Source organism: Leptonychotes weddellii, chromosome 8 (genome assembly GCF_054177405.1).
Source record: "Leptonychotes weddellii isolate Sample4059 chromosome 8, ASM5417740v2, whole genome shotgun sequence".
In the NCBI taxonomy this organism is placed as follows: Eukaryota; Metazoa; Chordata; class Mammalia; order Carnivora; family Phocidae; genus Leptonychotes; species Leptonychotes weddellii.
Window position 1 is genome coordinate 54,304,830 of NC_138376.1, and position 21,161 is coordinate 54,325,990.

The 21,161-nt window shown below is 41.5% G+C and overlaps 1 protein-coding gene across 1 annotated transcript in view; it reads left to right on the forward strand.

Moving 5' to 3' along the window:
* LOC145723029 (sialin-like) overlaps window positions 1-11,697 on the forward strand; it is a 21,878-nt gene extending 10,181 nt beyond the window's left edge. Inside the window, exons 2-3 of the mRNA XM_081828542.1 lie at window positions 6,492-6,582; window positions 10,293-11,697. Of these exons, the coding sequence (XP_081684668.1) occupies window positions 6,492-6,582; window positions 10,293-10,430 (229 nt within the window). The 3' untranslated portion in view covers window positions 10,431-11,697. The remainder of the gene's footprint in view (window positions 1-6,491; window positions 6,583-10,292) is intronic.
* Window positions 11,698-21,161: the final 9,464 nt, after the last annotated feature.

Consider the following 21,161-nt stretch of genomic DNA (forward strand, 5'->3'; position numbering starts at 1 on the left):
TGTCTAGTAGTTATTTTGAGAACTCAGGGTAAAGAACTCATTGCCAAGAACAGATACATACTCCGGTTGCCTCAGTTTATGTGAGTTTATTTTAAAACGAAGTAAATAAATATGAGAAGTAAAAATTGTAAGGAACATAAAATTGACTGACTAACCAAGCTAGCCAGAAAGAAGGTAGTAAGACACCCACTCCATTTCATGGAGCTGAAATGTAATTCAGGATTCATCAGGTGCCTTCAGTCCTTCAGGAGCTCTGGAATCTGTCAAGAGCTTCTGGGAAGGTGAAAAAAAAACCAAAACAAATATACATAGTACTTACCTTATAAGATTGTTGTGAGGATTAAATAGAACACATCTATACTCACATATACACTTAGCTCATAATGTAGTAAGTTCATTTGCACATAACACATTAAACTATTATTTTCTGGCAAACTGAGTCAGGTGCCATGACAGGGTCACAAATCAATCCAAGTAAAATATTAAAGGGCTGATTGGTGAGCTCTTAGAAAAGAAAATACTGATTACTGAGGAGTAACCGTTGGATCATTAACAGCCAAAATAGCAAAATTGTCTAATTTCTCAACATTTTTAGCCTCATACATAGAGGGAACACAGTATATATGGTACATCAGGATTTCAACTAGATCTCCCATGATAACCTTTTGGATAAGTTGGGAAAAGATGAATTGGATGTGCAATGAGATGGATGTGTAATTACTAAATTTCAGTGTCATAGCGTGCTGATTAATGGATCTAGTTATTTAACAAACAGCGTGCCCAGGCACTCTACCAAATGTTGAAGACACAAACATGAAACTAACATGGCCCCTGTTTGCATCTGTAGAAGCTTCTGGTATCTTGAAGTGTGATAAGGTCACACGTCCTGAAGCATATACTGGATGATGGGCAGGCAGGATCCTGGAACTGGGCTTCAAGCATCAGCTGAGTGGTTGAACTTCGTATCTTGAAGACTCTGTTCCAGCCCTGGCATTTTGTGAGTCATAAGTAAAAAAAAAAAATTATCTAGATATAGTATGAAACTAAACAGTTTAGTAACATAAATGATGCCAACAAGTAGTTGTAGAAGTTGGGAGAATGGTAAGTACATGTATGCACCATGTGCTTACCACCAGATTTCTGGTTGTGATCAACATATATATATATATGTGAACAACATATGTAACTTTTAAAAATATATCGCTGTAGGGCGCCTGGGTGGCTCAGTTGGTTAAGCGACTGCCTTCGGCTCAGGTCATGATCCTGGAGTCCCTGGATCAAGTCCCGCATCGGGCTCCCTGCTCAGCAGGGGGTCTGCTTCTCCCTCTGACCCTCTTCCCTCTGGTGCTATCTCTCATTCTCTCTCTCAAAAAAATAAATAAAATCTTTAAAAATATATATATATCGCTGTAACAAACAATGAATCATGGAACACTACATCTAAAACTAATGATGTAATGTATGGGGATTAACATAAGAATAAAAAATTAAAAAATATATATATCACTGTACAAATGTAAGGTAATCACATCAAAGTTAAAATTATTTCCCTCCCTTCTATTTTGATTCAACCCTTTAGATGAGCTTGCAGTTTTTATTTTCCAACTACAATTTCTTGGTTTAAAGGATACTAGTTGTTTCTAGTTCTCCATGTCTTGGTTAACTAGGGGATTACATATCTTTTGACCATGTTGTTCCTTAGTTGCTTTTTCTTTGGTAAAAGCTGAGTGCCCACAGGGCGCCTGGGTGGCTGAGTCGTTAAGCGTCTGCCTTCGGCTTGGGTCACGATCCCAGAGTCCTGGGATCGAGCCCCGCATCGGGCTCCCTGCTCTGCGGGAAGCCTGCTTCTCCCTCTCCCACTCCCCCTGCTTGTGTTCCCTCTCTTGCTGTGTCTCTCTCTGTCAAATAAATAAATAAAAATACTAAAATAAAAAAAAAAAAAAGCTGAGTGCCCATGCACTGGATAACACTCTGATAGTTAGAACAAGAACATTTGAGGGCCACAGACCTTTAAGCATTCAGCACTGAAGCTTATGGTGAAAAATTAAGCTCCAGAAAACTGGTATTTCCTACAGAATGAATTCAGTGATGACTATGGCAGTTTTATTAACAAGGCAGCATTATAGATTATAACCTTATAATACTAAGTACTGATTTGGAGTCAGACAAATTGGGTAACATTTTACAGTCTTTCTTCATCTGTAGTATGGAGATAGTAATCCCTACCTCCTGGAGTGGATTTTACTATTAAAATGGGATATATATATAAACTTAGAGCCATGCCTGACATAAGGTTTTTGAACAAACAATCAGTAATCCTATTAACATAAAGATGTGTTCGTGAGGGGCGCCTGGGTGGCTCAGTCGTTAAGCGTCTGCCTTCGGCTCAGGTCATGATCTCAGGGTCCTGGGATCGAGCCCCGCATCGGGCTCCCTGCTCCACGGGAAGCCTGCTTCTCCCTCTCCCACACCCCCTGCTTGTGTTCCCTCTCTCACTGTGTCTCTCTCTGTCAAATAAATAAAAATCTTTAAAAAAAAAAAAGATGTGTTCGTGGTATTTTCCAAGCCTCTTTCTCTCTAGATTAAAATAGAGATTTTCTGTGGATAATTTTGTTGCCCAGATACAGGGGAATTGGAGAGATTTTTAACGATTAATCCCACAGCACTCCAGTACTCCACCAACACAGAATGCAGACTGGGTCTGGACAACATCTTTTTTCCCAGCAGTCATCCATCTCTCATGGCCCTTCCTGGCCAAGTGTAATATAAATACTTGAATGAGTTTCTTGGTGCTGACATTTAGGATTTCACAGCATTCATCTGCACTTAATATCTGTCACTGAAAAGGCCTGGCAACATTGCAGGTGGTTCCTCCTACTGCCAAGGTGTTAATGGTTTAAAAAAAAAAAAAAAAAGATTCTGCCAAGCTTGGTTAATTTAAGATACACTCCCTAAAGGGCATAAGCCAAAAGGACCTGTGCCTTGTGCTTTTGTTATTGTTTCCAGTACAAATGAGTTTTGAACATAAAAATTTGTGATGTTTGTAGATCATTGACTTAGGTTCAGCAGGATGTTTTATTTAGGCACTCGGGCTGCCATTCAGAATGCCATAGACTGGGTAGCTTAAAAAAATAGTTTATTTTCTCACAGTTCTGGAAGCTGGAAGTCGGAGATCAGGGTGTCAGCACGGTCAGGTTCTGGTGAGAGCTCTTTTCTTTGCTTGCAGACGGCCTCCTCCTCCCTGTGTGCTCACATAGCCTTTCCTTGGTCAATACTCACAGAGATAGAGCGATTTCTCTCTCTTCCTCGTCTTTTTTTTTTTTTTTAAAGGTTTTATTTATTTATTTGACAAAGAGAGAGACAGTGAGAGAGGGAACACAAGCAGGGGGAGTGGGAGAGGGAGAAGCAGGCTCCCCACTGAGCAGGGAGCCCGACGTGGGACTCGATCCCAGGACCCTGGGATCATGACCTGAGCCGAAGGCAGACGCTTAACGACTGAGCCACCCAGGCGCCACCTACCTAGATGATTTTTATGAAAAATAAATTATAGGGGCGCCTGGGTGGCTCAGTCATTAAGCGTCTGCCTTCGGCTCTGGTCATGATCCCAGGGTCCTGGGATCGAGCCCCGCATTGGGCTCCCTCCTCGGTGGATACACACAGCAACTTGGGAAGATGTTTAGCAACCCCCCTATGTAATCCAAAAGGTTGCATACTGTGTGGTTCCATTTCTATGAAATTCCTGATCGGGAATCAGCACCCTTTGGAGCCAGTACCCAAGAGAGGTATTTGTGTCTGTGGGACAAAGCTCCAGCAGCCAGCACAGCCACTGCCCCAGGGGTCTGTGGACAGGACCTGGCACAACTGCGGGTCACATGCCATTTCTCTGGTCACATGTATTGAATGAGCATATATGTACTGGCCCTGGAAATAATAAAGGGGAATAAAACATGAGTTTGCAGTGAGACTGTGGAATCGGAAATAGCAAACTTGAATTATAGAACAATTACCTCTTAGAACCCATAGCACTAGCTTTAAGGACAATAAAGTTCTGGGAAGACAGAGCTCAATATGAGCTGAACTAGACAAAGAAAGCTTCGTGGAAGAGGTGCTAAGCAAGTCGTCTGGACAGAAAGAGTATGGATTTCAGATAGCGAGTAGGGTATGATGAGTACAGATAGCTAACAGGAATGAGCGTAGCAGACGTGATTGGCTGGAATGAGAGCTCCCTGAATCTGAAGTTCGTATTATGCAGCACTAAGACGAGGTACATGGACCAGGGCCAGGCCACTGCAAATCAGGCAAAAGATTACAATCTTCTTAGGGTAAGCATGAAACCATCCTTGTAAGTTTTTGAATAGGGGTGACCTCACAAAATTATGATTATTCAAATTAAGGCTTATACAGTTTGAGAGACAGTTCAGCCATATGTAAAATGTCCTTAAAAATGTTTATTCCGGTAGATTCTGTTTCTTGATCGGGGGCTAATGACATGGTTCTGTTCACTTTATAGAAAATTCATCACGCTGTACACTTATGGTCTGTGTACATTTCCATATGTATGTTGTACTCAAAAATAATGTTTTAGTGTACTTGGTGGGTTGTGGGGGAACTCACATGGGACCAGCAGGTATGTTACATGTATACATGTATGAACCCATGAATGATAAGGGAAATAATCTATCACTAACTGGCCAAGGTCACATGGTAGAATTGGGAGTCACAGATCTTTAGGTCTCCTGATTAGCAGTCAATATGACTTCTTTATGGAAAATAAGCATTTCATTCAGCCTTCCTTAGTCTACATACATTCCTTATGTATTGGAGAAATCAACAGATCATTAGCACTTTCCAAATACAAGCAGGAATTCTTTCTTTAAAGATTCGCATCTAAATATAGCTAAGAATATTCCACTCCTCTAAGCTTTACCCTTAAAATAAATCAACTTTTCCTGAACTTATTAAAAATGCATTTTTTGTTATACACACACACAAACAATGTATACCAAACTTGTCTACTTCTGGGAAGTATGCAAGGACTTAGCTATAAGCATATACATATAGTAAGTGGAACACGTAAGTTGCGAAATTGTTATGTTCAATATTATCTCATTTCTATAATAATATATTAGAAATATAGGGGCACCTGGGTGGCTCAGTCGGTTAAGCATCTGCCCTCAGCTCAGGTCATGATCCTGGAGTCCCAGGATCGAGTCCCGCATCGGGCTTCCTGCTAGGTGGGGAGCCTGCTTCTCTCTCTGACCCTCCCCCCTCTCATGCTTTCTCTCTCTCATACTTTCTCTCTCAAATAAATGAATAAAATCTTTAAGGAAAAAAAAGAAAGAAATATATACATATAAATAAAAATAATTAGGATATTTACCGAAGTGTTAATGTTGATTATCTCTATATGGAAGGACAAAGGTAATTTTTTCTTCTTAATTTTTTTTTCAATTTTCAACAATGAAATAGATTTTGTAATCAGGAAATAAATTCTTTTTTTTTTTTAACTAAAGAACCTTAAGACACATCAAACTTCCTATCTAATATAGTCCTGTACCCTGTACGAAAATCAGTCTCAACACTTTTCTTTTTTTTTTTAAAGACTTTATTTTATTTATTTGACAGAGAGAGACACAGCGAGAGAGGGAACACAAGCAGGGGGAGTGAGAGAGGGAGAAGCAGGCTTCCCGCTGAGCGGGGAGCCCGACGCGGGGCTCGATCCCAGGACCCCGGGATCATGACCTGAGCCAAAGGCAGACGCCCAACGACTGTCTCAACACTTTTCTAAATCACTATAAGAAAGATTTTCATTTGGGGCGCCTGGGTGGCTCAGTCGTTAAGCATCGGCCTTCGGCTTGGGTCATGATCCCATGGTCCTGGGATCGAACCCCACATCAGGCTCCCTGCTCAGCGGGAAGCCTGCTTCTCCCTCTCCCACTCCCCCTGCTTGTGTTCCCTCTCTCGCTGTCTCTCTCTCTCTCTCTGTCAAATAAATAATAATAAATACAAAAAATCTTTTAAAAAGCTGATTCTTTAAAAAAAAAAAAGGATTTTCATTTCAGTGACTGCGTTCCCCTGTGTAATATTAGAATGCTTATTAACTATTGAAATGCAGGTTTTTCACCAGTTAAATATATTCAGTCCAACTTAGTAAGACATTTCATTTAGACATGAAACTTCACAAGAATACAGAGTGTTCTGGAAGTAATACAGCTATCTGTTGAAAGAAGCCACTTAGGGACGCCTGGGTGGCTCAGTCGGTTAAGCGTCTGCCTTCAGCTCAGGTCATGATCCCAGGGTCCTGGGATCAAGTCTCACATCGGGCTCCTTGCTCGGCGGGGAGGCTGCTTCTCCCTCTGCCTGCCACTCCCCCTGCTTGTACTGTCACTCTCTCTCTCTCTCTAGCAAATAAACAAATAAAATCTTTTTTTTAAAAAAAGCCACTTAAATGTGTAACATAATAATAAACCTCTATGAAAATGTTTCCGCAGGTATGCTGGTATCCTCCTGGGCATCACAAATACATTTGCCACTATTCCAGGAATGGTTGGGCCTGTCATTGCTAAAAGTCTGACCCCTGATGTAAGTAGATAATTTGCCTATAAACTGCAAAGGTCTCCACAGTTCACTTAAGCCTGCACATCTGTGTCAAAATTGAGCATATTTTAATTAAGAGTAAAATTCTGAATGTTTATTCTTATGCGGTTCTTTATGTCAACAAAAAGCTAAATGCCATAATGGACAGGAAAGTATATTTTCAAAGAACACTCTTTGGTTTTTAGACAAAACAATAGAACTAAGTTCAGCGAAGATATTGTAGCTGACACCACGCAAGTACTTAAAAGTGGTGATATTATACAAGATAAATAACTTGTGTCTTTGGTTTGAACAAAGAAAAGCTGACAATGTAAATTCATTCAAGAAGTGGATCCACAGGTGCACCTGGATGGCTCAGTCGTTAAGCGTCTGCCTTTGGCTCAGGTCATGATCCCAGGATCCTGGGATCGAGCCCCGCATCGGGCTCCCTGCTTCTCCCTCTCCCATTCCCCCTGCTCATGTTCCCTCTCTCTCTGTGTCTCTGTCAAATTAATTAATTAATTAATTTTTTTAAAAAAAAGTCTTTAAAAAAAGTAGTGGATCCACAAAGGTGAGGTATCAGGAAGTCATGCGGGAATGAGTAAGGAACAGGGAAATGAACACCACTGAGAGGAGCAGAAGACTCGCGAAGACACGGTAGATGTCTTCACATAGTGAAGGATGACCACACGGAACATGGTGACTTATTCTTGGCAGTTCCACAAAGACAGATGAAGAGAAGTAATGAGGACACAATAGGAAAATTCTCTGCTCCAAGCTGTCTACTATACGGAATGGGCTGCCTTATGAGTTAGTGAGCCCTGAAACAGTCAAACACGGATCTACGGGCATTTCATGAGTGATTATTAATATGCCAGATACTGAGGATCCAAAGGCAAAATGACAAGCTTCTACACTTGTGAAACACATCATTTACAGATCGCACATAATCGAATAAAGTACAGTGACGAATGCTGCAGAAAAGAATGTGTGCAGAGTGCTGTGGGCACAGGGGAGAGAGCACGCAATTTGTGAGGAGGGAGCCCTGGAGGAGTGAGCCGGGTGTGGGAAGGGCACTGAGCTTCCGAAACACCGTGGGCCCAGGGGTGGTCCCACCTCCAGCTGGAAGGCGGCGTGGTGCCTCATCAGTCAGCAGAGACTCAGCACTGTGCAAGTTGCCCACAATGTGTAAGAAATAAAAATAAAGGACCCCCAACTCCAATTTTCTACTGTTTAAAAAAATCTAAAGCCTGGTGAAATACAGTTTTCAAGAGGCTGACTTAAACCTCTAAGAGACTTAATTTTCTCTTTGTCTCTGTGATCAAATTAACACCATCTAATCCTTAGAATTTCAGAATATGCTTACAAACTTTCTCACTACCAAATATACTGATTTCGGCCGTATAGGTGTTTGCCACAGTGGGTGTTCCTGTTTCTTCTCTGCTCCCACCATTTCTTTCTTTTTTTTTTTTTTAAGATTTATTTATTTAAGAGAGAGAGATCATGCGAACGGGGGGTGGGGGGCAGAAGGAGACAAGCAGACTCCCCACTGAGCAGGGAGCCTGATATGGGGCTTGATCCCAGGACCCTGAGGTCATGACCTGAGCTGAAATCAAGAGTCAGTCGCCTAACCGACTGAGCCACCCAGGCATCCCTGCTCCCACCATTTCTGATTCCTTACTTGAATGAATCCGAGCCTCCTTGTTACTATTTTCTCTCACTTAATAGAAAGGGACATTGGGAAAGTTTTGTTTTGGTTTTTTTTTTCTAGAATTGTGTGTCTCAATATGGACACATCAGAAATGTTTAACCTTATCTTCATGGAGCACTGTGGCAACACAGGAACCTAAGTAAACCATGGGAACCTAAGTAAACCATGTATTAATTTCACTTATTATGGCTAATTATAGTATTTCTGCTAGAGATATCTGGATTCCTCAGTTAAAGTCTTGAAACGTTTGTAAAGTGGGAACCGAACTGGATTTTGGATATGGTATCATAGCATTTGTTTAATGTTATTCAAAGGATATTATTTTTTAAAAGGAAAACACAGGGGCGCCTGAGTGGTTGAATCGGTTGAGCATCAGACTCTTGATTTCGGCTGAAGTCATGATCTTGGGGTGATGGGATAGAGCCCTGCATCTGGCTCTGCGCTCAGTGTGGGGTCTGCTTGGGATTCTCTCTCTCCCTCTACCTCTGCCCCTCCCCCTGCACGCATGCACTCACTCTCTCGCTCTAAATAAATAAAGAAAATCTTGGGGCGCCTGGGTGGCTCAGTCGGTTAAGCGACTGCCTTCGGCTCAGGTCATGATCCCAGGGTCCTGGGATCGAGTCCCACATCGGGCTCCCTGCTCTGCGGGGAGCCTGCTTCTCCCTCTCCCACTCCCCTTGCTTGTGTTCCCTCTCTTGCTGTGTCTCTGTCAAATAAATAAATAAAATCTTTAAAAAAATAAATAAATGAATAAATAAAGAAAATCTTAAAAAAAAAGAAAGGAAAAACACACATTTGCCTTTACAATTGTAATTGCTCACAATTAAAAATTACTGCACTGCCTCAAAAACTTTGCAGAATGAGCAGAGTACAAATAAGTAACACATTGTTAGCATATGAAAATGTTACTAAAATTACAATGGATTTCTAAGATTTTTTTTCACCAAAATACATGCATCTCAGATAAGTATAACTTAACAAGAGAGTGCTCTTTTTCTCCATGCTTTTCCTTTTTTCCTAAATGAATGACCTCATACTAGCTTCCTAGTGCCTTTCCTTTTTCTTCCTCGTTGCCAATTCCCCTGCTTGTTTTTTCTTTTCTACCTGCTGTAGATGTAGCATTCTGGTTACACTGACATTGCAAAATCCAAAAAATGGTGGTTTAAATTAGTCACATGACCCAGAAATTAGCTAGCTGCCTGATATTTTTATACCACTGTACTATACACTAAACAATTGTGTTCTGTTGATCTCTTAACTGGCAAATCCCATCCGTGTCCTGTTTTGTGGGCCATTCAGGAGCTCTCTGTGCCAGGCCTCAAACTTGAAATTCAAAGTCCATCTTAACTCATCCTTACTTGATCTGCCCCTTGTATCTCCCACCTAAGAACTTGGAAGATGATGGGCAAGCATACTACTTTCCTAGTAACACATGATTGAAAGACATGCCACATGTTTTATTTTGAGTAAACTTTGAATAAATGGTATTGTAAAAATACACAAATCCTAAGTATAGGGGTGGATGAATTTTCACAAAGTTAATCCACTCGTGTAACCAACACCCAGTCCAGAAACAGAACGTTACCTCTCTTGCAAAGCCTCTGGGTGCTCCTTGCTGCCATTCCCCTTTCATCCTGGTAAGAGGAGCCACTACTCCGACTTTTAACACTGTGGATTAGTTTTGTGTAATTTTGAGCTTTTATATAATGGAATTTTATATAATGCAGTCATTCAATACATACTCATTTGTGTCTTGCTTCTTCTGCATAACATTTCATTTGTGAGATGCATCTGTGTTGTTTTAGCTCGTTCATTTTAGTTGCTGTATAGTATTCCATGGAGCAAATATACCTCAGTTTCACTGTTGATGACATTGGGTTGTTTTCAGCATGAGGCTTTTATGAATAATGCTACTGTTGTAACAGTCTTGTGACCCTACCTTTTCTATAAAGCGGACTATAAACAAAATTTTTTTTCATGTGCATGTTTTTCTTTCTCCCTATAGAACACTATTAGAGAATGGCAAACAGTTTTCTGTATCGCTGCTGCTATAAATGTGTTCGGTGCCATTTTCTTCTCGCTATTCGCCAAAGGTGAAGTGCAAAACTGGGCTCTCGATGATCGACATGGACACAGAAACTGAAGGAACCAATAAATAATCCTGTCTCTATTAACGTATTTTTGTTTATCACGTAACCTAAAAGTGCCTTTGATATTTTAAATGTGTATGCATTCTACATATAAGAAAAAAATTGGATGAAATTTTTAAGGCTTGTAATCATGAAATGTCACAAGTTGCCAGATTAGTAAAATTAGCTATTTTTAATCATTAATAACATGTATCCTGAAACGTAGACTTGAGGGTCACATATCCGGCTGTAAATCAGGCAATATAAAGTAGGGGAGTTCTATTTATTTTTAAGGGGCATCCTTGAAGGAATGAGCGGAAGTGGACCCTTCTATCCCTTTGCTTAATTACACTAGATAATAATTCTCAGGTCTTGGTCAACACCTGTTTTTGACCACTTTGCTCATACAAATTATGTCAGCCACAATCCCTGACACTTAGGTCTCAAATCTCCATGGAGCTGCCAGCCAGGGTATAATTTGGCCTGGCAACCACATGGAGGGAAGCATGCCCAGGAGGCTGCCAAGCATTCCCTCACTGGCTTCAGGGATGGGGGCCACCATTTATCAGAGGCAGCATCCAAGACCAGGGTCAGCGCCAAGTCTTCAGATGGCGTTCTTCCCCTGGGCGCTGTTAATGTGTCGAGAAAGCTGCAAGTAGGCCCGGGCAGCAAGATCCACCGCCGCAGTCTCGATACAAATCCTCACACTTTTCCCTTCCCGGCACACTGGAATATTGATTGGCATGTAACCTGCAAGAGAACGGTGTGATGCCCAATTAACTACAAATAAAATCATCCTTGATTAAAACTACTTTCACGTGGATTAGAATATAAATTTCCAAGTCCCTGTGTTCTCTGGGCTTCACCAGAATAAGTAAAACAATTTTAAAACTCTCACATTTTTTTTCCTTTTGTCTACATGTAAGCTTCTGGTTGCAGTTGAAAGTTGAAGTGACTTTTATTTGGCCCCATCATCTACAACCAGTGGTGGAATAATCCTTACTTGTGGTTCCTAAAATCATGTTTTCCAGTTTTTCCCCAAACCAGCTTCCAGTGGCTTTTGAGCATGCTTGGAGGGCATTTATGTGATTTAGAACTTGATTTATGTTTTGTTATGTTTGTTCAACACTACCTGTAACATTTTGAGTAAAACTGATTCATGTAATATGGTGTGGATACATTTCTGTACATTTCTTTTTTAATCTGTAAATAGCTTTAAGTTGCTATGGTGGTGTTTCTTTTATAAATCATCAAAATAAACATTTTTGGGTTGGTTTTGGATCTGACAGTCCTATGGTATTCTCTAGTGTCTCGAGTGGCTATTTGACATCTCTGCTGTCCTCCTCAAGCCACCAGCCTACCTCCACGGGCCCCTCCCTGAGCCACCACCAAGCCAAGGAGACTTAGGCCATCTAAGGGAGACAGCATGAGGAAACTTTTGCCATCAAACTGCCCTTCCTAGCTCTGCAGAGGGCCCGCTCTTCTCCTGGAAGCATATGCCTACACCACAAATTGTACCCTCTCCTGCCTCCTCTAAGATCTTGATTTAGTCATTCCCCTGTAATTTGGTTCTTCAATCTCCACCTCTCTTCTCTTTCTTTTCCTTCTGTCTCAAGGACACTCAAGTCTTCTCTAGCCTTTAAAAACAAAAATACGAAATTCTGGGGCGCCTGGGTTGCTCAGTCGGTTAAAAGTGTCTGCCTTCGGCTCAGGTCATGATCCCAGAGTCCTGGGATCGAGCCCCACATCGGGCTCCCTGCTCAGCGGGGAGCCTGCTTCTCCCTCTGCCTGCTGCTCCCCCTGCTTGTGTGCGTGCGCTCGCTCTCTCTGACAAATAGATGAAATCCTAAAAAAAAAAAAATTTTTTTAATTTAAAAAAAATACGAAATTCTTCTGGGGACATAAAACCACAGATACATACAGAGTATCTTTACCATGATATTCAAGAAACCGGAAACAGTGGTTACCTCTGGAGAGAGAAAAATAGGCAACCAAGGGTAGGAAGGAGAATTAATTTTCACATTACCAAATGTGGCAATATAACTATTTAAATTAAAACATCGTTTAAAGAAAAAAACAAGGGTGCCTGGCTGGGTCAGTCGGTTAAGCATCTGCCTTCAGCTCAGGTCATGATCCCAGGGTCCTGGGATCGAGTCCCATGTCGGGCTCCTTGCTCTGCAAGGAGTCTGCTTCTCCCTCCGCTGCTCCCCCCACTCATTTTCTCAATCTCTCTTTCTCTCTCTCTCGCTTTCTCTCTCAAATAAATAAATAAAATCTTAAAAGAAAGAAAGAAAAAGAAATTCTTTAAAAAAAAATTAAAAACTAAAGAAAGAAACAAGAAACAAAACACCTGTTGCTCAAGCTACTGTGTAATCACCGCCATGCCCGCTGGACATCCCCAACTGGCTATCTTCTCTACACTTGGGACTTCTTTAAATCCAACCTCTCTCCCCCGCTCCCACCCCCACCCCCACACTAAAACCTGCTGTTCCCACCACTTTCCTTAGGAGCTGTTCCCCAGTCACTTCGACTCATTTTTTATTCCGTCCTCCTCCGTTCTCCTCCACCCCACCCCCAACACAGTGTTTTTTTTAAATCCCTCTCCCATCTTCTAAATAAGATCTCTCTGACTTGTTTTCACCTGGAATAGAAAAGTTAAATGGTCTCACTGCCTGGAGTCTGATCTTCTGTCCACCTTCCCACCCGTGCTGGGTTATTGGTCCCAACACACCTCATCTGCCTGATCAGGATGCTCCCCAAAGCTGAAGCCCCTGGCTTCCCGTTGCCTACCTAGTAAACTACCCAGCAGCCCACCTTCCTTGCTCCTAGGCTCACCTCCTCTACCCTCATGCCCCACCACACTTGGTCGCAGCTACACCCAGCTACTTAACTCTCCCCCCACCCGCTCTCCATTGTCCCTCCCCTCCATGCCTGTACCAAATTCATTCCTTGGACCTGAAAAGTCACTCTTCATCCCCACCTCCTTCATGGCCCTTGACTTCCTCCAATCTGATCTAGATGCGGTCTCTTCCTCTGATCCACTGAAACATCGTATTATTTATTTTCAGTTTTTTCTTTATTTTAAACTCAAGGACTCAGCCTCAGGAAAAGATCTTCATTCATTCAACAGAGAGGAATATCTACTCTTTGCTAGGCAATAAGGATACAGATATGCATTTGACACAATCCTTTCCTTCCCTGCAGGCCTTCCTGGAGCTCAATCAGACTCCCTGGACCGCTTTCTTCTCCATGGCTTTTTCTTTATAATACCTATGTATTCGTTTGTGGCTAATCTCCCTATTAGATTCATCGAAAGCATCTTGAGAGCAAGGTACATTTGATTCATCTCAGCACAGTCTCCCTCATAAAAATATATACTTTGTCTCAATATTTTACTTGCTTAATAAATATTTAGTAAATCACCCTTTGGTTAAATGGACTATACATTGAATTTTTCATCTCCTATGTTGTTTTTTCCTCAAAAAAAAGTTAAATGAATGTGCCAACACCTTTTAATGAAGAAATGATATGCTAGCCTCAAAATAAGTATAAGTGGCAGTCATTAGTAAATGCTTTTGAAAGTATTTGAGAATTGTTTAGTTCTAGATAAGCAAAATACTTCTCCCAGTTAATACAACAAATATTTATTGAGCATTCATTTCAAGCCAGGCTTTGTTCTTTGCACCCGGGATACAGCAGTGAAGAAAAGCAAATCCCTTCTCTCACCGAGCTCACGTTCTAATTTATCAAACATTCTCCTTCATGGGTTCCAGCCTTTGAAACCTTCCGTATAAAAATATCATTATCCACCCAACAATCAAATCCAGTGGGAATGAGCGCGCCAGCCGACCTTGAGAATCAGAGTTCGGGAAGAAATGGAGACAAAGACGGAAGTCAGCAGGTCTGTATTAACCATCGTCATGTCCCTCCTGCTGCAGCCTGTGTTTCATTTTCAAGAAATCAGAAATAGAGAGGTTTGAATTTAGACTGGTGCAAAGGAAAGAATCTCCTCGCTAAGGGCAGTTTATCGCTCTTCTAAATACAATTCCCTGAAGAGGAAAATATCGATAAAAGTATTGAGAAGGCAGGAAGAGCGCCAAAGGAAGTGGCCCGGTTCCGCTCTGCAAGAGCGCGGGTTCCTGCTTGGGATGAACAGACCTGGGGTATATGTCGAATTTCAGGGAAAGAACGCATTATCTCTCTCATAGAAATGTAAATGGAGATGGATCACAAAGCCTTTTCAGGCGCCTCTGCCTTTTAGAGCAACCATAAGCAGGAGAGCGAAGTATAAAAGTTTGTGCTCTACGAGAGTAATTTCTAGAAGCTCCTGCTCTGGAAAGCTGTGAGGACACCCAATATTGAAAACAAATGACATGTAACAAATTCTCTGCCACCCTCTTTCATGTGCTCTGATGAGGAAAAACACTAGTAATTTTCCAAGCGCCTGTTTACTTTCACTTTATCTGGATGTTGGAGGAGGAGGAAACTTGGAAGCCCCACGTCACTGGCGGTCCTGCGCTGGGAAAGGGAGAAGCCATTGTTGCACAAGCCTGCTTCCCCTCCCGGGCCTCCAAGCCAGGAGAGGCCGCACTTCAGGCAGGGGGAGCCCTACCCTCCCAAACACAGCCTTAGGTCTTTTCCGGAAGTGCTCTTTTTGGCAGAAGCAACTGAAATGCGCCAGCTTGTCAAAAAAGTCACGGCCTCCCAGCATCAAGTGTGCATATTGACCCCCGTCTTCCTGGGGAGCCCCACCAATAGCCCCGGCTGTAAGCGTTTTAACGACTTCACACTCACTCCACGGTCTGAAACTTGAGCTTGCCGCCGGAGTTGGGTTGAGATTGAAGGCGATGTGGATGGGATATGCAGTCTGGTCTTTTTCATGCTCAAGAACCGTCCTGGGTGAAGGATCAGGATGCAGTGACAGGAAATTCCAGTGTGCATATTGGATAAATTACCTACACGGTATCTGTTCTAATGCACTTTTTTTTTTTTAAACACCAAGGAGCTCCTTCAGATGTCTGCAGGGCTTTGAACCGTCCTATCATCCGTGGCAGGAAGTTGATCCCGGGACATTCACCGGATTCTCTTTGTGCTCAGCACCAGCTACAGGGCAGCACAGAGAGACGAGAGCATTTGCATAGCACTGTCACATACCTCCCCTCACTTCATACAACCACCTGGCAAAGGCAGGGACAGGACCTATTTAAAGCTGGGATCAGAGACACATTGTCTGTTAATGGAGAGGTCTTTGGCCCTTGCAGGGACTCAGCCTCCCAATGCCAGCTAAAACCAAATAAGTCCACTGGCTTTAATTATTACAGTAGGCCAAAGACAAATTCCTTAATATCTGTCTCTAGCACAGAATCAAATTATTATTTGAAGGACAACACTGTTTCTTTTCCTTTTTTTTTTTTTAAGAGAGAGCGAGCACAAGTGGAGAAGGGCAGAGGGAGAGAGAGAGCATCTCAAGCAGGCTCCACGCCCAGCACAGAGCCCGACGTGGGGCTCCATCTCACAACCCTGAGATCATGACTTGAATGGAAATCAAGAGTTGGGCGCCTAACCGACTGAGCCATCCAGGCACCCCCAAAATTGTTTCTTATTAATTGAAAAGATTCCTCTAAGAAGCCTTGGGCATAAGGGCACACTTAAGATTTTTACCTTCTCCTAGTTGTAAAATTAGCCCTGCCTCGGGCGCCTGGGTGGCTCAGTTGGTTAAGCGACTGCCTTCAGCTCAGGTCATGATCCTGGAGTCCCGGGATCGAGTCCCACATCGGGCTCCCTGCTCGGCAGGGAGTCTGCTTCTCCCTCTGACCCTCCTCCCTCTCATGCTCTCTGTCTCTCATTCTCTCTCTCAAAGAAATAAATAAAATCTTATAAAAAAAATAAATAAATTAGCCCTGCCTCAAAGCGACTCCAGTTGGGAACCTCTTGTATCATTATCTTCGCTCTATGTATGATATTAGGGAATATTTAATTATTCTATATTTGTTTATAGGACTATGAATTTTTTCAATGTTTCCTATAAACCTAAGCCTCCCAGGACACAATTCAGTTGCTTCTGTGAAAACGCTGAACTCATGATTTCTACGGACATACTAGTTTGAAATTCGCAGTGACTAGAACACTGGTGTGGCACAAGGACCAACCCCCTGGCTCTGTGCTGTCGCTGAAAAACAGATTCCCGCCAGAAGAGCTGTTGATATTCCAGTCTTGCTTCCATAAGCCTTGCTATTTCAAATTATGGGATGGGAAGCAAGAACTGGGGAGGATCTCAGTTCCCACTGGGAAGTGAAAGTTCAGAATGCAGGAGAGAAAAATAAGTCCGAAACTTCCCCTTGTGTTTTCTATACTTCCCCTCCCACACCTTCCTCACTTCCTGCCTCTGTGACAGGCTCCCCTCCCAGGGGAGCGCTCTAACCTTCAGCCATGTTTAGTCATTGCTGTTAGCAAGAACGGTAGCTGCAGAGCCATTGCCCATGCCCCAGGCCTCTGTTCTTTCTGAGAGGGTCTCTCAGATGCCAGACCTTCATTCTGCCCTTGCATTTTAACCCACACAATAAAACAGAATGTAACGAGGCTGATGAGGAACAACGGTGATTTTCTCTCACCAGGTTTAGACTGGCCAGAGGAGTGGGCAGGCATGAGGTACACATTATTAAATCTTCTGAGTCCCTTTTCTTCCACTGGAAGTCTGAGAAGATTGGAAAGAAGAAGAAGAGGGTGGGATGGACTGAACCAGGACTGAGACTGCCAACTCCATAAAAACTAAATTAGCTGAGGAAATAGTGAAGACCTGTTCAAAATTGAATATAGAAGCATCTAGTATCATAATATTATAAATAACAATATTTATAAATTTCCCAGAGTAGGGGCGCCTGGGTGGCTCAGTCATTAAGCGTCTGACTCCGGCTCAGGTCATGATCCCAGGGTCCTGGGATCAAGCCCCGCATCGGGCTCCCTGCTCGGCGGGAAGCCTGCTTCTCCCTCTCCCACTCCCCCTGCTTGTGTTCCCTCTCTCGCTGTGCCTCTCTCTGTCAAATAAATAAATAAAATCTTTAAAAAATAAATGAAAAAGAAAAACCATATTTTAAAAAATAATAAAAAAAATAAATACATTTCCCATAGTAGAGAATTGGTGTCTGGTACTTTATGAGGGCTCTACATTTAACATTGATTGAATTCTCCCAGCCCTATCATGTAGGTATCAGAACCACCATTTACAGATGAGGAAACTGAGAAAGTCACACAGCTAAGTGGCAGAGATAAGATTCACACCAGATTTCTCTGATGTTACAGCAGGCTCTCTTTCGTCCTATGCTATGCTGTCTCCATTAGAAATCTTGTTTGAACACTGTTGCTGGGCATAAAAAACATTATAATTTTTGACTTACAATTGACTTACAATTTTTGTAAAGTAATTTGTAAGTCAAAATTAAATAAATATATCATTGAACTGGCAATTCTACCTAGGGTAATCTAGCCTAAAAAATACTTGAACAAGCACTAAGCATTTTTTTTTAATACTGTCAATTTTCCATCAATAAGGAACTTGTTAAATAAGTTATGGTACATTCACAGAAGAGAATACTATGCAGTCATTAAAAAGTGAGAAAGATCTGAATAGAATCCCCAGAAAGGGAAAGAAATACAGAAGAAAGTCCATACGTTTTGTTGGAGGATGAAAAAGAGTTACCTAACAATATATATTGTTTTATCCTATTTTTGTTACCAAACAAATTATGTATGTGTTGACAAATACATAGGAAAGGTTTGTTAAAAACTAATGATGTATTGTATGGTGACTAACATAACATAAAAAAAATTTTTTTTTAAAAAGGGATAAAAATAGCAAAAAAAAAAGGTTTGTTAATAGTAGCAATGTAAAATGAGGAGATAAATAGAAAAAAATTGGAAAATATCCTTAGAGACTAGAAATAGGGGCAAAATTAGATGGATTTCACAATACTAAGTTAAGTACCTGTGTTCAGCAGAAGATACCAAAGTAAATGGATGACAGTCCAGAGGAGAGATTGCAACATCTTGTCAGTACAAGAGATTAATATCTATAATATTCAAAGAGCTCCTGCAGGTCAACAAGAAAAAGTCAGAAAACCCAAGAGAAAAATGACCAAACAATGAACAGACGATTCACTTAACGGAGGACTAGATGTCAAACAAGTACATGGACAGATGATCAAACTCCCTAGTAATTATAGAAACAAACAGAAATGTAAACTAAAACTATAAGGAGTTATTATTTTAGATCCAGCAGATTGGCAAAAATTAGAAAGTCTGATGCTACCAGGTGTTAGCAAAGGATGTGGGGAGATGAAAATTCTTGTGCATAAGGAGAGCAGAGAGAATATAAACTGGCATATCTGTCCCAGAAAGGGAAATGTTTGTACTTGCATAAGAATATGTCCTTTGACCCTGTATAATGCCCCACACCTGGGTATATGTCGAAGAATGATTCTTGCTCATACTTAAGGGAGCATATACACCACACTGTTTATTGTGATGGAGTTGGAGGCAACTGAGGTGTCCCTCATTAGGGAAACCTAAGTTAAATGTGGCAGATGTCTACCATGAAATAATAGCACTCGGGAACACGCCGAGACCTCAAAAAGTGTTGAGTAAGAAGACTTATAGCACAATACCACTTCCAAAAATCAAAAACCTTATACAAAAAAAGGTGATATTTTGCAAGGATACTTGCATAATTAAGAACATACAATAAACACATTAGAGTGGGAAGGAGCATGAGAGTAGAGATGGGGGGAAGGGGAAAATTAAAAATAAAACAAGAAAGGGGCGCCTGGATGGCTCGATCATTAAGCGTCTGCCTTGGGCTCAGGTCATGATCTCGGGGTCCTGGGATCGAGCCCCACATCGGGCTCCCTGCTCAGCAGGAAGCCTGCTTCTCCCTCTCCCACTCCCCCTGCTTGTGTTCCCTCTCTCGCTGTGTCTCTCTCTGTCAAATAAATAAAATCTTTTAAAAATAAACAAATAAACAAACAAACAAATAAAACAAGACAGTGGGCTTGCCCTGAACATAAACATCTGTGAACAGAAGAGAATGAGATAAAAGTGATTTTTAAGCAATACTCTGAAAGTGTTGAAGTTGGGCAGAGGAGGAAATACTTCACTTTCTAATTGTCACTCTTCTGCATTATTCAATTTTTTTTTTTTTACAGTGACTGTGCATCCCTTTGGTAATTAAAAATAAAAATGTCAGGGGCACCTGGCTGGCTTGGTCCGAAGAGTATACAACTCTAGATCTCAGGGTTGTTAGTGTGAGCCCCACATTGGGTATAGAGATCACTTAAAAAAAAAAATCACAGAAGGGCAGTTATTGGGAATATTAGAGAAATATCCATAATATATTACCAGGTACAGCACAATTACATTTTATGCTAATTTTTCATTACAACTTTATTGACATAAAATCCACCTTTTTAAAAGTTTACAATTCAGGGCCTCCTGGGTGACTCAGATGGTTAAGCGTCTGCCTTTGGCTCAGGTCAGGATCTCCAGGTCCTGGCATCAAGCCCAGCATCCCACTCCTTGCTCAGTGGGGAGTCTGCCTCTCCCTCTCTCTCTGCCCCTCCCCATCTCATGCTCTCTCTCACTCTCTCTCTCTCTCAAATTAATAAAATCTTTAAAAAAAAAAAAAGTACAATTCAGTAGTTTTTAGTGTATTCACAGAGTTGTGCAACTGTCCCATATCCAATTCCAGAACATTTCGTCACCTCACAAAGAAACTCAGTATACATTAGCTGTCACTCCCCATTTCCCCCACCTTCCAGCCCCTGCCAACCACTAATCTACCTTCTGTCTCTATAAATATGCCTATTCTGGACATTGCATACAAATGGAATCACATAATATGTGGTCTGTGTGTCTGGCTTCTTTCTTAGCATAATGTTTTCAAAGTTCATCCCTGTTGTAGTGTGTATCAGCACTTTATTCTTTTTATTCCCAAATAATATTCCCTTAAATGGATATACCTCTTCTTGCTTATCCATTCATCAGTTGATGAACATATTTTGGATTACTTCCATTTTTTCGCAGTTAGGAATAATGCTACTATGAACATTCACATACAGGTGTTTTTGTGTGGGCATATGTTTTCAATTTTCCTGAATATAGTGATTCCATTTTTGTTTAAATAAAATATGCATAGGAAGAAAAAAAAACTGAACACATACACCACAATGTTAACAGTAATTATTTCTGGAGAGTGGGATAATAGGCAACTTAAATTTCTTTTCTCTTTTGAGCTTTTTTATTTAAGTTTTTGAAAATAAAAGTCGATTTTTTTCAATCAGGAAAAAAAAAGCCACATTGTTTAGAAAGGAAGGAAGGAAGGAGGAAGGAAAAAAAGAAAAAGAAAGAAAGAAAGAAAGAACCAAACAATAAACCACTCAGGGGTCAAGCGGGAATTGACTGTTCCCCTGGCTTTTCAACAGGAAACCCAGGGGCTCTGGCACCGGCTGGAGTACCCTGCCCCCAGCTTCCTCACCCTTCAAAGTTCACACCTCAGCCTGGGCATAAAGTGATTTCTGTGGCCTACAAAGTGGCCCTTGTTGATATTCACGTCAGGCCACAGGCCATGCCAAATGACCCATATTTACTTGCCAAAAAACCAGACGCTGTGGACGATGCCGCCTAGTTCTGCTATGTTCTCCACTCCCTCACTCCAGGATAATGTCTACCATTTTCATCATAAGGATTTTATGTTT